The sequence below is a fragment of the Mustela nivalis genome (assembly GCF_964662115.1).
Source record: "Mustela nivalis genome assembly, chromosome: 18".
NCBI classification, from domain to species: domain Eukaryota; kingdom Metazoa; phylum Chordata; class Mammalia; order Carnivora; family Mustelidae; genus Mustela; species Mustela nivalis.
Window position 1 is genome coordinate 27,111,173 of NC_139037.1, and position 16,977 is coordinate 27,128,149.

Here is a 16,977-nt window from a genome sequence, read left to right on the forward strand (position 1 = left end):
CACCGACAGTGCAGGAGGGTTGCCCCTTCCTCCACATCCTCGCCAACATCTGTTGTTCCTTGTGTTGTTAATTTTAGCCGTTCTCACAGGTTATGAGGTGGTATCTCAGTGTGGTTTTGATTTTCATTTCCCTGATGATGAGTGATGTTGAGAATCTTTTCATGTTTGTTTTAGCCATCTGGATGTCTTCTTTGGAAAAATGTCGGTTCATGTCTTCTGCCCATTTCTTAACTGGGTTACTTCTTTTTTAGGTGTTGAGTTAGATAAGTTCTTAACAGATTTTAGTACTAACCCTTTATCAGATATGTCATTTACAAATATCTTCTCCCATTCTGTAGGCTGCCTTTTATTTAAAAAAAAATTTTTTTTATTAAAGATTTTATTTATTTATTTGACACAGAGAGAGAGATCACAAGTAGGGAGAGAGGCAGGCAGAGAGAGAGGGGGAAGCAGGTTCCCCACTGAGCAGAGAGCCTGATGCGGGGCTCGATCCCAGGACCCTGAGATCATGACCTGAGCCCAAGGCAGAGGCTTAACCCACTGAGCCACCCAGGCACCCGCATAGGCTGCCTTTTAGTTTCGTGATTATTTCCTTAGCTGTGCAGAAGCACTGTATCTTGATGAAGGCCCAGTGGTTCATTTTTGCTTTTGGTTCTCTTGCCTCCAGTGATATTTCAGGAAGAAGTTACTATAGCCGAGGTGAAAGAGGCTGCTGCCTCTGTTCTCTAGGATTTTGATGGTTTCCTGTCTCACATTTCCATCTTTCATCCATTTTTGAATTTATATTTGTGTATGGTATAAGGAAGTGGTCCAGTTTCATTCTTTTGCATATTGCTGTCCAGTTTTCCCAACACCATTTGTTGTCTTCTTTTCCACTGGATATTCTTTACCTGCTTTGTCAAAGATTAGTTGACCATATAGTTGTGGGTCCATTTATGGAGAACACATATGTTGATAAAATTTCTTTTATATTGGGTGTTCTGTTGGGGTCTGGGGCTAAAACAGAAACCGCAGATACGGTCTTTGTTTTCCTGCTGCTTGTAGCTTAATGGAGGAGAGGAACAGAAATCAGCCAGGCACATTTCTGAACGTGTACGTATAAATGGAGCTAAGGACTCCAAAGGAAAGGAACGTGGTTCCTGAGAACTTGCAGCAAAGGAATCTGACTCAAGCCTGGAGGAGTGACTCCGGGTGATGAGTGGGAGTTGAGTCAGCAAAAGGGGAGTGATATTCTAACAGGAGGGAATGGGGTGTGTGGAAGGAACTGGAAGAGAATTGGTGTGACCGGGACTTAGAACCTACGAAGGGAGTGGCGTTTGCTGAAGCAGGAGAAGCAGGCAGGAGCTAGACCTTCAGGGGCTTGAGGGCCGGTGGAAAAGGTGAGAAGTCATTGAAGGGCCGTAGGAGGTGTTGGGGATCAGATTTGCAGCTTGAGAAGATCAGGAGGACTGGTTAATAAGGGCTTCAGTGATTCAGGCGTGTGTTGAGAGTAGCTTGGGCTGGAAGGGGCTTGGGGACACATGGGCAGATCGGAGGAATGGAGGCGCATGGTGCTGAATTGGCTCTGGGAATGAGGTCTAGAAGAGGAATCAGGGATTCTCCTGGTTGTGTGGCTGGGTAACTGCACGTACAGCGCTGGCTGAGGTTGGAAGACCAGAAAATTCACGCAGCATTTCTCCAAATAAAGTACATGATTAGATTAAGTTTACAATTTCCTTCTTTGATGAAGGCAAAATTCACCTAACAATGAACCGTCTTAAAGTCTACAGTTCAGTGGCATTTAGGGCATTCAGTGTTGTGCGGCTACCACTTCTTGGTAGTTTTGAAACAGTTTCATCATCACAGCATGACCCCGCACACTCATGGGTCCCCATTTCCTCCTCCTCCATCACCAGGCAGCCACTAACCTGCTTTCTGTCTATGAATTTGCCTGTTCCGGAAAGTTCATATAAAAGGAATCCTGCCTTTTGTGACTGACTTCTTTCAGGAGAATGTTTTCAAACATGAATAGGACGTCTTGGTTTGCCTTACACTGAAGCTTTGGTTAATAAAATGGGAACAGGATTGTGGGATGATAGTTGTTTTGTGCTGGTCTCAGCTTATCAGTAATCAGTATTGGGGCTGCACTGGCCCTTGTAGTTCCTATTATTTGCAGACTGCAAGATACCGTTAGCAATAACCATCAGGAAAGTTTGGGGAAAAAGGGTTTCTACATCCCAGGTCTTGGAAAGCACATGGAACACCTGGGGCTGCACAGTGAGGTTATCAGTAGGATGAAAGCGTGGGCCTCGGGTTCTGCTTTTATTAGGTTGGAGGATGGAAGCCCAGGGTTTTGTGGGCTCACTGTTGGTGAATTTAAAACGTAAGAATAGGGGCGCTTGGGTGACTCAGTAGGTTAAAGTTTTTGCCTTTGGCTCAGATCATGATCTCGGGGTCCTGGGATCGAGTCCTGCGTCAGACTCTCTGCTCAGCGGGGAGCCTGCTCCCCCTTCTCTCTCTGCCTCCCTCTCTGCCTACTTGTGATCTCTCTGTCAAATAAATAAATAAAAATCTTCAATAAATAAATAAAACATAAGAATAGAGGGCACTTGGGTGGCTCAGTCAGTTAAGCATCTGACTTTGGAATTTTGCTTAGGTCCTGTTTTCAGAGTTGTGGGATCGACCCCTGTGTCGGGGCTCTGAGCTCAGCAGGGAGGCTGCTTCTCTCCATCTCCCTTTGCTCTCCACACTCCCACTCACCCATTCCCTCTCTCTAAAATAAATAAATCTTTAAAAAAATGTTTAAAATGTAAGAATAGGAGTTTAAAGCACAGGAAGAGAAAATATAGTATAGTAACTACCTTATACTTGGTCAGTTACCGAAATCAACCAAGATCTCTGAAACAAACTAAGGGGGCTGCTGGCTCCTCATTTAGTCCTGTGGCTGACGTTGTGTTTATCTGAGAGAGTCATCTTGGAGGTGAGTGCCTTGGCCATCGAAGAATGCAGGCACTTGTACTGCAAAGAGAAGAGTTGGCTGTCAGGACTTAACACTCCAGTAATCAAGGGTAAATGCATTTTAATTTATGATAAAACTAAATATCTAGATGCCAGGAGATTGTGTAGCTAGATAATTTGTTTTCATAGAAGATGTGTTTAGAAGATTTCAAAATCCAGTGACTATTTTATTACATTGAAGTGTCATACTTAGAAAGGGGAGAAATACTCTTTCAATAGGGTATGAGTATAGTCACAGAGAAAAATACCTGTTTTTCTCTGAGGTTTGGTTTCTTTGGCTGGGGAACTCTAGCATTTGATTTCTAAGGTCACTGTATCTGGTGGTTCTCACCTTGAAGTTTTCAGGCTATTATATTTGATGTGGGAAGGTTTTGCAGAATACAAAATAAAATTAGGTTTGCTGATGAAAAGTGTGTCACAGTGTAGCATTATTGGAGGGTGCCTAGGATCTTAACATACTTCTGTAGTCCCACACAAGGCTAATTTTACTGGTGGTATGATTTAAGGGTGTTCATTAGGAAAACAGACTTTAATTGATTAATCATCAACTTCCCTTATGAGGAAGGGAAGTGAGCTTTTAAAAAATACAATCATTTATTTGACTAAATGGTCACAAACGGAAACTTTATTCAAATGTGATAAAATTGGCTGTAGACACTCGTGTTTTGGTCACATTGTTGTTATAAACTCCTCTGGTGCACAGATGGTAAGAAGTAGCTCCATCCTGGCCTTGGCGACGATTTTGATACCTAAGTACTGACAGGTTGCCAGAGGTTTTGGGGGTCATTGCTTTGGGGTGAGGCTCTCCTTCCTAACGTGATATGTGCCCATGTCTCCAGATACTAAAAAGACACAGAGGAGGGCACCTGGGTGGCTCAATGGGTTAAGCCGCTGCCTTCAGCTCAGGTCATGATCTCAGGGTACTGGGATTGAGTCCCGCATCGGGCTCTCTGCTCAGCAGGGAGCCTATTTCCCCCTCTCTCTGCCTGCCTCTCTGTCTACTTGTGATCTCTCTCTCTCTGTCAAATAAATAAATAAATAAAATCTTTAAAAAAAAAAAAAGAGACAGAGGAGGTGAGCACTTTTTATTCAGTCCCTTCTTGAATTCTTAGAGAAAAGATAACATGTTATGGGATGGGAAGGCTTCTTGAAATCTTAGAAGAAAGTTAATGTATTATTATAAAATAGGAAGGAACCTTAGAGATATTTCATCCAACCTTGGTTTTGTTAGTTCACTTCCCGTTAATGGACAGCCCAAATAGTTATTGGCACTGGCATAGTTAATACATTGTCATTTCCTGAGAGAAAGGGTGAAAGAAGTGTCCAGCCTCGTTGGGAAAGCAGAGTACAAATAGTAGAAGGTTGGAGAAGCTGAGGTGGTGGGCGTACAGGAGTGGTTGGAGGTAAGCGAGGTAAAGAGGAGAGTGAGGGCATGAGGGGTTGTGATACTTAATAAGAAAGTGGTGTCATCGTGGGAGGGTGCTTTCAGCAGATACGGGGCTCAGGGTAAGCTGGAGGGAGAGGAGCTTTAGTTAGAGGGAGATGTTTGAAGTCAAGAGTTTGAAGAGAAAGCCAAGGTTATGACCATGTTCGTGGGTAGCTGAAGTAGAGTTGAGAGCACTGATCAAATTCTGTAGAGGATTCAGATTCACAGGAGGCCAGGGTGCAGCCACATGGATTCTGAACTAGTTGAATAGAGTTGGAAAGGAAGATGGCGGCCATGTGATGGGGTCTTATTTGCGAAGGGTCATGACCAGGAGCTGGCTAGGTGACCATGTATGTTGATGAATTAATGTTCACAGCAGAATACGCTTAGAAGTATATCAGTGAAGAGGTAAGGTCAGCAAACATATCTCTATATTTAAATCTCACTGTCAGTAAATAGAAGCAAAAATTGCAACACATTTGCTACATTCAGAGTGCTTCTGGTGAATTCTCACAAAATATGCTAAGGATATCTTATTCTGGACTTTCTGGTAGCTCCTGCCTTCGTTCCTGGCTAGAACAAGACACCTCCTGCCCAACATGCAGAATGTCTCTCAATATTGCCGACAATAACCGGGTCCGGGAGGACCAGCAAGGAGACAACTTGGATGAAAATTTGGTGCCTGTGGCAGCCGCTGAAGGCCGACCTCGCCTAAACCAACACAATCACTTCTTCCACTTTGATGGTTAGTTTCAACCTCTAAAGCTGTACCCGAGGGGCTTTCTCCCCTAAGAGGATGCTGTTTTAATTATAAATTGCCCTGCGTAGGCCAATTTACTAGAAATATTTCCCTCTTAATTGAAAGTGTTCAGTGGGTGTGGATAGCCTTGGGGAGTTACTCTATGCCAGGCATTTGCTGGATTTTCTGCAAATGTGTGGGTGGGGGTGGGGAGGAGGAGGTGGTCCGAGTACTGACTCAGTCATGCCTGTGAGGCACACACTTACTCAGTTTACTGGTTTACCGGCGCTAATGGTTGGTTGTGTCAGTGCAGTGCGTAAGCGTATAATGCAGGATCGCGGGGCAGCCTTTGTAGTGAGTACCAGAAGTGGAGTCTGAGCCGGAAGCTTTTCCTCACCCATAAAATATGGGTGTTCTGCCTCTTGGCAGTGTTAGAAGGAATTGTAGTAAAAACTGCATTTAAAATTCTGAAACCATGGGCTCCACATTGGGCTGGTTGACCGTCTTTCCTTAATCCACGTTGAGATAAGCTGTTGTGGATTCTCCTCCGTTTTTGATACCACTGAGTTCTGTGAGTTCCTTTTTGTTACCGTGAAACAGGTGTTCCTGGAATTTTGTTGGGAGCAGTGCTGTTCAGAACTGGGATTTGAGTTTCCAAGGGTGGAGCGTGGCGAGAGCCATGGTGTGTTGGGGAGACCTCTGAGAGGAGGATCAAGGACAGCAGAGTCTGGTCTCTGAGAGCGGGAGGTGAGGCCGCTTGGCTGGCTGGGCCGTGGCCGCTCAAGGCCTAAGAGGCGGCTGCTTTGTTGGCTCAGTTAAGGTCTCTATCAGGTGTGACCTTGGAACGGCGCGGGCAGATCGTACACATGGGGCCCGGCTGTGTAGTCTGTTACGTTACGAATTATTACTAAAAACTTAGTCAAAACAGAAAAGTCAGCTTTGTTTCTCTCTGGTAAGTACGTGAAATAATTACCCAGTTTTTTGTTGGGCAAGGCCTTGAAACCCATTTAGCCTGTTTTATATTCCAGGCCTTAGTGCCTCTTTGGGAAGGAGAAGGAAATAACCCCTAAATGTGTGGCTTTGACAGCAGGTTGCTTCACAGCCAATACTTGGTGGCGTTTTGTTGTTATGGTAAAGATTTTTACTTGAGAGAGAGTGAGCGGGGGAGCAGGAGGAGAGAGAAGAAGAGAATCTTGGGCAGACGCTGTGTGGAGCACAGAGCCCAACACGGGGCCCAGTCTCACGACCCAGAGGTCATGACCTGAGCTGAAACTCAGAGTCAGATGCCCAACCGACTGAGCCACCCTGGCGCCCTGGTGCTGTTTTATTTTTGGATCCTCTTTTCTTAGGGAAATGGCAGAAGCAGCAGACTTTTTGGTACTTTGAGTCCACAAGCCTGTGTCATGGGACACTCTGAAAAGAATTTTGAATTGTATTAGAAAATCAGGATCTTCAAATCAGATGATTAAATAGAAAATACTTCTTGAACGTCGTTGTGAAAGTGACATGTCCACATGAGTAGTAAATGTGTATAGTGTGAAAGAGAAGAGCCAAAGCCCTCTTTGTAGCGATTGTAGAACCTTGAAAAAGCTCCCTTATTTGCCAGGCTACGAGCAGATTGACGTGTGGACCCAGAGCCACGGGAAAGCGGGAGAGCCTAGTGGTGAAGTGTTCTGGAACCTGACTGATTCCAAATCCTGACCCCCATAATTAAATTGTATGGACTTGGGCAAGTTATCTAACTTCTGAGTGCTGTGGGGGCAAAATGCCATGGCCACTGGGATCCCACTAAGTAAAATGGGGATCCCAGTAGATGACGATAACATGTGTACTATATGAGGCTTTAGACATGAGCTTGTCCACATGGGACCCTCGGAGCAAAAGGCCTGGCCTGTAGTAAGGCCTCAGTGGAACCATCTGGTGGCCCGGAGTGGCCGACACCAAAGTAGACAACACAGGGAAAGGGATCTCTAATTTGTGCTGGCTTCTCGTTTGTCTTAGGGTCCCGGATTGCCAGTTGGCTGCCGAGTTTTTCCGTCGAGGTGATGCACACCACCAACATTCTAGGCATTACGCAGGCCAGCAACTCACAGCTGAACGCAATGGTAAGGGGCCCTGAGCGCGCCAGGATGGTGACCCACTGAAGAGGGGTTGACGGTGTGCGGGGTGCGCAGGCTCCCCTTGGTGGAGTAGCGGGATTCTCAGGGGCATCTTCTGTATTCACTGGGACCACTTAAATTCCTGTGTTTTCAGACTTGGAACCGCTTTAGAAACCGGCTTTTCATTTTCTTTTCTTTCTTCTTCTTCTTCTTCCTTTTTTTTTTTTTTTTTTTAAGATTTTATTTATTTGACAGACAGAGATCATAAGTAGGCAGAGAGGCAGGCAGAGAGAGGGAGAGAGGAGGAACCGGGCTCCCCACTGAGCGGAGAGCCCGATGCGGGGCTCAATCCCAGGACCCCGGGATTATGACCTGAGCCGAAGGCAGAGGCTTTAACCCACTGAGCCATCCAGGCGCCCCTAAACCAGCTTTCAGTTCCATTGCGTGGCAGATAATTTATTCTTTTCTGAGCCCTGCCACACTCACTTCATCATGCTCTAGGCCAATCTGGGCGCTCTCCTGGATTTTAGCCAGAAGTATTTGGAGATTCAGTGACTAGAGAGAATGATGGGTCTTTTATTAAAAGTTGTATTGGGCCTACGAAATGTGTTTTCCTGACCCCTGGCCCCCTTCTTTCCCCAAATCCATAAGCACACACATGTCTGTGGAGGTACACGGGTATACTTTGAGATCTGAAGGCACGCATGCTGCTGGCTCAAGGGTAGTCTCCAGATATTCTTTGTGTGTTTCTAAAGCTTTATCATGTGGTGTGTATTTTTGTTCTGTAGAGGTAGAGCAATATGTTCATCATTGCAATTTAGAGTTCACTGTGACAGTAAATGCAGGAGTCTGACAATGCTCCCTACCCCAGTCCTGCTGAGATAGGGCCTCTGGCTGCCCTCGGTAAGCCTGATCAGTGCTTCAGAGTGTCCCTGGTTCATTGTTCATTCATGTCTTTCTCTTCACGACTTGATTCGACAAAGCTGTCCTGAAAGCCTGTTCTTGTGACAGGCACTGTGCCCTGTAAACAGTCGCACAGCCCCTGCCAGATAACAAGGCGGTTGTGGGCCCCGCTCCCGGGGGCGTAGATTCTAGCCCAGACGCCTGATTACACGCAGAAACAAGGGAGCTTACTGCCGATGTGGTGAGGGCCCCGCAGGGAGTCAGGCTGGTGATGTGGCAGGGTAGGGGCCGTGAGGGCTGTGTTAGGGGAGGCGGCCAAGGACTTCTCTCCCAGGGGCGATACCTCAACTGAAACCGAAGGATGAGGAGGAGGCAGTTGGGGGAAACAGGCAGTGGAAACCATGGGTGTGGATGCTGGGAGGCGAGAAAGCACTGCGGGCAGAGAGGTGGCTTGAGCCTAGCAAGTCTGGGATCAGGACAATGGCGAGAACTGAGCTTGCAGATCCAGGCCAGGCAGGGCTTAGTAGGCCACAGTCCGGTTTAAATTTTTTTTTAAAGATTTTTTTTTAAAGATTTTATTTATTAGAGTGTGCATAAGTGGGGGTGAAGGGTAGAAGCAGAGGGAGAAGCAGGCTCCCCACTGAGCAGGAAGCCTGATGTGGAACTCCATTCCAGGACCCTGAGATCATGACCTGAGCCGAAGGCAGAGGCTTCACCACCTGAGCACCCAGGCGCCCCCCCAATTTAGGTTTTGTCTTGGAAGTATTAGAAGGTTGTTCAAGGCCTCTTTCCTCCCCCAACGGACGGACATTTAACAGAATGATTTGCTTCTGGGAGACTGGATTCTGGGGGGCCGAGGGGAAGCCGTGAGCCCAGGTGGGAGGCAGCGGCAGTGCAGGTGAGAAGGGTGTGGTTGGACCAGGCTGTTGGTGGTAAAGATGAAAAGAACGGGCCTCGTGATGACACTTGTCAGAAGGTGAACTGACGGGCCTCTACAATACCGTGCTTTGGGTGGAGGGGTGGCCATCGCAGTGGGTTTCAGTGCCACCCTGGGGCAGGTGGAGGTGCTGTGCACCGACCCAGGTGGGAGCAGGACTGGGGCCGGGGCCTCGGCAGCCCCTCAGGCTGGGCAGGAGCTGTCCCAGCGGAGATGCCACGGCGGTGTCTGTTCCTCGCTGAGGAGCAGGTGGTCTCCGAGGCCTGTGGGCTTGGATACTCTCAGTGGACTGGAAACGCGTGGCAGCTGGAGAAGCAGTGGGATAGAAGTGGTGGCTTGAGAGGATTAGGGCATCAGGGGAGTTTTGGTTTTCTAAGTTTTTTTTTTTTTTAAGGTTTTTGAACAGGCCATTTTACACAGGTTTCAGAAGCTGTGGAGAAGGAGCCAGTGAAGTCACGCTCCCATCCTTTCCTCCGTGCACCCAAGCCCCTGTCCCAGGAACACCTGTGGGATCATGTTTGTCATTTCGTGGCTGGCCTGTTTTATTTGCCACGGTTCATCCATGTAGTAGCAGGGGCCAGAACTTCTTTTGTTTTTAAGGCTCACCAGTACTCCTTTGCTCAGCCACATCAGCAGTGCGTGCGTGACGTCATAACGGGTGCATGTGGTCTGCAGTGTGGCAGCCTGAGGCGGCCTCCCGCTGGCTCGTGTCTGGCTCTGCGAGTGGACTTCGGGCCCCGGCAGCTGTCGGAGTTCTGCAGGTGGATCACCTCACTTGCTCCCTAAGAAAATCAGAATCCTGGGCACGTGAACCTCTAAGACTAGGCTGGGGTGTTTAGACTTCTCAGAGAGGTTCTGGCTGTTCTTCTTCCAGCTCCATGATGGATTGGAATAGCCTATTTTTAGCACCCCAAGTGTACTGGCCCCATACATTTTTTATAAAGATCCAATATTGAACTCACTGGATTTTCTGGAAGAAGAGCTTTGGTCTAGTAAAATGAATCTCGGGCATGTTTTTATTTGGGAAGTGAAGGGAAAGCTGTTTTAGAGAAGAATGTTAACTGATTGTCGAGGTTTTTATGGACTCCTCTCCATTTAGCTTTGATTCCACCTGGAGGAAAAAATGCTCAGCTCTCATTCCTATAAACCCTTCGGGGTCCCAGGTGTGTGGGGGAGATGGGGCCTGCGGCAGGACTCTGCTTGTCTTGTCCTTGTGCCCCAGCGAGACACTAAGCACCCTGATCTTGGCTTTCAAGGCCCTGATGTTGGATGCCTTCCCCTCTGCTAGCTAGAACACCGTGCTCCTGCCGAGCTAGTGCCCCTGTAAGCAGACTTCCTTGTGCTTCTAAAGCAATCCCATTATTCCTGATTTTTTTTCCTTTTGATTGTTGGGCTTTTCCACAAACAAAACCATGAATATAAGCATTATAAAACAAATACACATACATGAAAAATACAAAGTCTGGACCCCTTTGATGTGAGCATGGGTGGGGGTGGGCCGGGGACCTGTGCTGTCTTCCCTACACCCCGACTGCCACTCAGCCCAGTGTGGACTTGCTGATGTTTCTTGACTGTGGTCTGAAACCTGCAGCTCTCAGGTTCCAAGTTTACATTTTTAATCTTATTTTTCCCGGTTGTAGTATAATTTATGTATAGTAGATTCACCCTTTGTAGTATCTGATTCTGTGGATCTTGTAACTCCTACAATTGTGTGGCGGTCACCATCCTCAAAATAGAGAATGGTTCCATCTCCTCTGCCCCAGATGACATCATGCCCCTTTGTCATCACTTTCTCTCCCCACCTTCAGCCTCTGGCAACCACCTATCTGTCTTGTGTCGTTTGATTTTGCCTATTCTAGAATGCTATAGAAATGGAATTCTATAGTAATAGCCTTATGAGTCAGGCTCTTTCACTTACCCTAAGGCATTTGAATTTTGTCCATGTGGCCATGTATCAGAAGTTTGTTCCTTTTTGGTGGTGTTCTTTAAGAAGGACGCTTTTTTTTTCCCCCCCAACTCCAGTTACACTGACCTTTAAAATGAACACTTTAAAACTGGAATATTCGAGTTGAGCCTATTTTGGGATCCAGCTGGATTTCCATGCTCTTTTTGTCTTGAAAGTGATGCTGTCCCAAGTTACCTGTTTGGCATCCTGGAAAAACGCCAGAAGCAGTGAGGTTGACCGGGATGTGCAGAATAGAGAGGCCTCTTGCTCGTGTGTTCAAGGCCAGATGCCAGGTTCAGTGCGCAGAGCTCGCTGTACACCACAGCCCCGAGCAGTAACTCTCAAGAGTGAATATCTCGGGGCACCTGGGTGGCTCAGTGGGTTAAGCCACTGCCTTCGGCTCAGGTCATGATCTCAGAGTCCTGGGATCGAGCCCTACATCGGGCTCTCTGCTCGGCAGGGAACCTGCTTCCTCCTCTCTCTGTGCCTGCTTCTCTGCCTGCTTGTCATCTCTCTCTGTCAAATAAATAAATAAAATCTTTAAAAAAAAAAAAAAAGAGTGAATGTCACATGGCCTCTGTGTTTGTGTTCCTCCAGGCTCATCAGATTCAAGAAATGTTTCCCCAGGTTCCATACCACCTCGTGCTGCAGGACCTCCAACTGACCCGCTCGGTGGAAATAACCACAGACAACATTTTAGAAGGACGGATTCAAGTCCCTTTTCCCACACAGGTAAGTGCAAAATAGATTCTGTCTTCACAAAGATTTAATCCTGTAGATTAGCTTTTTAGCTCCTTAATTATCAATCATGATTGATGAATTTCCTAACTTTGCACATCTTAACTGAGGACAGACCCACCCCAGGGGCTCGGAGGAAGACCAAGACAAATGTATTGGGGAAAATGTTTTGTCCAGGTGGACGCCGCAAGTCTGCCCACTTTGCCTGGCCCTGTAGGTCGTCATGGCATCGGTTCGTCTCGGATGGATCGGCAGCCTTTTTTGTAAAGGGCAGTTAGAAATATTGTAGGCTTCGTGCACCGGGTCCCTGTTGTAATGTCTCCGCTCTGCCATGGTAGCAGCCATGGACAGTATGTGAGTGTGGGTGCCTGACTGGTTTCTAGGAAACATTTACAAAAATAGGTGGAAGGGGGAATTTGGCCTGCAGGCTGCTGTTGGCTGCCCCCGGCTGTAGGAGCCAATGCCCTCCGTCCCTGGTTGGCTGGGCACCTTGGTGTGATTTTTCCATCAGGTGTGACAGCTCTGTGATGCTGGGACTCCTGACTGCTTTAACAAGGACAGATTTCCTGACCCGTTATATAACCTCTTTGAGTACAAGCGGTAGTAACGTTTTACTTATTTATTTACTTAAATTTTATTACTGAAGGGTGGTGGACAATGTTGTATTAGTTTCAGATGTAAGACACAGTGATTTGACCGAAGTATTAACGTTCTGAAGTAAGCTCTCTGTCAGGCCCAGGGGATTAGTACATGACCAGGGAGTCATTTAACAAGAAATCATTCAACTTTGTGCATAAGAATATATGGAAATATGCTAACAAAATCCTAAAACTTGAGAATCTTTTGAGAGAGAACAAGCCTGGAGTTTGGAGTCAAATGGGCTGATGTTAGACGTGGCTTATCGGTCCTTCCCTGTTTGACCTGGCTGTTGACTTTGGATTATCCAGCAGTAGACCCTGGGACAAGGGTTTTAGTGCCAGTGGGTCATTTGGGAAGGTTCTAAGACACAGGCAGCAGGTGGGGCTATGAGATGGGTGGGGGTTGGGGGAGGCAGCCAGTAAGGGCTTGTTAGAGCAGCTTAGTGTCCTGGATGACTAGAGCTTGATCCCATGGGAGGCCTCCAGAGGGTGGGGAGCGGGGCCATTTGGATGCCACTTCCCATCAACTGCTGGCTGAGGGCCACTTGAGGGGGTGGGGTGCACGGTGACCTTGTGCAGGCAGAGCAAGTTCTTAGCAGTGATACAAAGCCTGGCCAGCCGGCACTGAGGTGGCAGGACCTTCCAGGGAGATGGACAGGGCTTCAGTGCATCTGTGGCCTCGGCCAGGATCTCAGACTGGCTGCAAATGAGAGGAACAACAGTAGCTGCTTCACAGGGTGTTAAGATCAATGAGGTGGTCCTGTCGGGTTTCCGTAAGTGCTCAGTCAGTGTTACCTGCTGTTGGTGTGTTCCCGTTGTGTGGTCACTGTTCCTGAGGGAAGGCAGAATGGGAGCCAGGTGATATCTGAAGCTCAGGCCTCGGGCTCCCTTGCCTTATTTTTGCTGTCAGTGGCAGCTTCATTGCTGCCGCAGACTTTGTCAAAGCCCAGACACTGCTGGGGACCCAAGCTCTCTCCGTACCCTGGGTTCTCCCTGGCCCTGTTCTCTAAGCCCCGAGCAGCTCCAGACTGTCTGTGCTGCCGTTTGCCTTGCAGCGCTCAGATGGCATCAGGCCGGCATTGAATAGTCCTGTGGATAGACCAAACGGAGACCAGGAGGAGGGAGAAGCTTCTCTGCAGGTAAGGCCTGCACCCTGGGGAGAGAGTGTGTGCATTCCGGTGCCTGGCAGTGGTCTTCAGTCCTGCCTCTCATGTTCATGAAGCCTCGGGCCGGGGTGGCAGAGAAGGCCCTATGCCACAGCGTCCCAGTATTTCAGGTTAACAAACCGATCGATCGGTGCCCTCAGCATGGCCTGCATTTCTATCCAGGGGCCTGCAGCCCGCTCCCTGGGCATTGTCCTCAGGACCTGGAGGAGAACAGAGTCATGCTGTCCCCAGGCCAGCTCTGCCGCCTTGAGCTTGAGCACTAGGAGGGGCAGAGGAAAGCTGGGTATAGGCAGGACATAGGAGGATTGGACATCTGAACCCAGATGGAGACTGTTGAGGTCTTCTCCCGCACACCTCACTTGCCCAACTCAGCATTTCCAGGTGCTTCCATGTACTTCAAGCAAACAAGACCCTCTGCGTGGTGTGGAGGTGGGAGGTGCATGGTTTTCCTGGGAGCTAGCTCTGCCTAGATACGCACTTGGGGGACTCAGGTGGCCACCCTGTCCGCAGGCAGCTCCTCTGTCTGGTTTCCAGGGCAGAGGCGCGCCCCTCGGCACGCTTTCGGCCCCCTGGGCTCTGGCTTACACCCTTCATCTCTACTTCCAATTTGCCTAATCAGTGACCACACTTTTCCCGAAACTTTAATAGACTGGAAAAACTCCCAAACCACCCGGTCATTGTGTGTCTGTGATGTGAGGCTTCCCACTCACGCGGCTCGGGTCTGACCCTGGTGTCGCCTCATCCTCCAGTGTCTCTTGGGGTGCTTCTTGAAGCAGCTGTTCTAATATCTGACTTGGAAGCTGTTTTTACTTTGCATGCTTTTCCCTGCAAATTGGAAACCGTAAGACTAAGACTTTTTCAGAATCCATTGCTGAGTTAAATTTTTCTAACACAAATCCATGTTTGGATTGGGCAGCATTTGTAAAATGGCGCTTGGCTTTTGAAGAAGGGATTCAGGTTTGCATTTGTAGGTTTTTAGGCAGCTGGTCTAGCCTAGATCTGAGTGCTGGGCTGGCTGGGCTGGAGGCCCCTTGGGAGAAGAGAACTTTCATTTTCTGTCCCAGTTCCCCACCTCTGTTTTTACAGTTAACATGAAAGTGTCTGAATTTTTTCTTGCGCAGTGAAGGAAAATGACTTATTTCACAAGGAACATGGTATGTAGTGGTTTCAGTCTTTCTCAAGAAGTAAGAAGTCCTCGGATAACGGTCTCTTAGCAAAGATCTCGACGTAGCCCAGGCGCGGCATGAACTGTGCCGCTACTGAATGCAGAGGCTCTCTCCTGCCTGAGCTCAGGCTGGCTCAGAAGCCCGCAGGGCTGGGGATGGGCGTCTGTTTCCTTCCTTCATCTCCTCCTCCACTCACCAGCTGCTCTTTCTAGCTCCTCCGGAGTCAGGCTCAGGAGGAAGGCGGGTTGGGTCTGGCCACATGACCCCAGTGTTTGTGTGTGGTGTGTGTGTGTCTGTGTCTATGTGTGTGTGTATGTGTGTATAGAAGGGCAGGTTGGGTCTGGCCACATGACCCCAGTGTGTGTGTGTGTGTGTGTCTTTGTCTATGTATCTTCCACAGTTGTTACCTTACAGACCCCCTGCCCCATCTAGCACCGGAAACCCCAGCCCGGGCCGGCTCTCTGTGATCGCGCCCTGACCTCTGTGGAGCCTGTACCACCCTCTGCGTGGTCCTGTGGGCAAAGTCTGTTTCAACAACCTCAGGCTGGTCCCCTCCTGCAGGACCCACAGCCATCTCCCAGGACACACAACAGGGCCTTAGGGTCAATGCAAGTTGAACTTGCTCCCCTCAGAGACTATTTTTATCTGCCACGAGCAAGTTTCTTGGTCTCGAGATTCCTCAGGGGTGTTAGTCACCACCAGTTCCCAGGGCCCCAAACTGTAGGGAGTGTTGGTCTGGACATACGGCTTTCTTAAAGTCCCCTCACTTACTAGGCTGAAAGCAGGGACGGGTGGCCGTGCATGACAGATGAGTGCCACACAGAGGAAGGCTTACAAATAGGCCAGTCTCTCAGCCTCTTTCACCTCAACTCTTGTCGCCTAGAGCTGGGTGCTGGGCTGACCCTGGGCTGCTTGGGTCGGACCAATGGCAGGAGCACAGCCCAAGTGTTGTGGGGGAGCCTGGGCATTGTCTTCGTGTTCAGAACTTGAGCCCAAACTGACAGAGTCCCATTTTAATATCCTGTTACACAAGGAATCGTGTGACTTATAGCTGTTTAAAAAAAGATCCTTAGAATTTATCCCTTTTAATCTGCCTGCCTCTGTTTTCAGAGTCCAGTGAAGGTATAAAATTTGTGCAGTAACTGCAATAATACTTGTGTAAGTGTGAGAGTGACTTGTAGAGCTGAACAGAACCTTCCCAGAATGCAGACTGAGAGTTAACTTTATTACTTTCTGACAGTACAATTTCGAGGTGCCTCTGTTGTTCCATATTGATAATCCTGTACAACAATTTCACTAATACCGAACATTTAGTCAGGTGCTGTTCCTAGTGGGGCCCAAGCCTATACAGCAGCTGGTCCTTCAGAAGCCCCCATCGGCCATTCTGCATATGCTGCTGGTTCCCCAGCTGGCAGCGCGCCTCCCCCTGGGTCCAGAAGAACACTGGGGCACTTGGGTTAGGTGGGGAATCTGCTCTTAGGAGGGTGGCCTGGGGTCACAGTGGTCCCTCGCTTCCTCTGTGCCCAGACTGAGCGTGTGCCGCTAGACCTCGGTCCTCGGCTGGAGGAGGCCTTGGATTTCAGCGAGGTGGAGGTGGAGCCCAGTGAGGGGGAAGACTTTGAGGCCCGGGGGAGCCGCTTCTCCAAGTCTGCGGACGAGAGGCAGCGCATGCTGGTCCAGCGGAAGGATGACCTCCTGCAGCAGGCTCGCAAGTGAGTTGATCTCTGGCTGTCGCTCATCTAAATCTCCGGTCACAACCTGGTGGCCCAAAGGCCCTTGTATCAGGCCCACACTGTGCCTTTTTTAAACAGAGGGCCAACATTGAAAAACCATTAGAAACATTCTGATTCCAAACATCTTGGAAAACTGAAGGGTCTGGGCCTAACTGGTAACCTCCAGCAGCTGGTCGTCTCCCGTGGACGGCTTCGGTCACTCTTTTTTGGAGCACCTGTGTGCTAGTGTGACCTAAGCCCTTTGTGCTGATGAATCAGATTCACTGCCCTCTCGGAGGGAGCACTGTCATTGCACTTACGGGCTAGAAGTAGAGCTGAAAAAACAGGCCCAGAGAGGCTCCCCCCGGGCTGGTGTCCACTCCCAGGCCCGCCCTCCTGGCCGCTCGGGTGGCCCTACGAGTGGCCTGTGCAGCAGGAGGGGCTGAAGAGCCCTCAGCAGGCCTCGGCACAGAGCTTCTCCCATCTGGGGACAGGTGTCTTCTTCACGGGC

At 48.8% G+C, this 16,977-nt stretch overlaps 1 protein-coding gene across 1 annotated transcript in view; it reads left to right on the plus strand.

Annotated features, from left to right (window-relative positions):
* Positions 1–16,977, plus strand: part of AMFR (autocrine motility factor receptor) — a 40,797-nt gene that overhangs the window by 22,100 nt on the left and 1,720 nt on the right. The window contains exons 9-13 of the mRNA XM_082712510.1: positions 4,978–5,168; positions 7,164–7,267; positions 11,644–11,778; positions 13,478–13,561; positions 16,282–16,466. Coding sequence (XP_082568636.1) covers positions 4,978–5,168; positions 7,164–7,267; positions 11,644–11,778; positions 13,478–13,561; positions 16,282–16,466 — 699 coding nt within the window. The remainder of the gene's footprint in view (positions 1–4,977; positions 5,169–7,163; positions 7,268–11,643; positions 11,779–13,477; positions 13,562–16,281; positions 16,467–16,977) is intronic.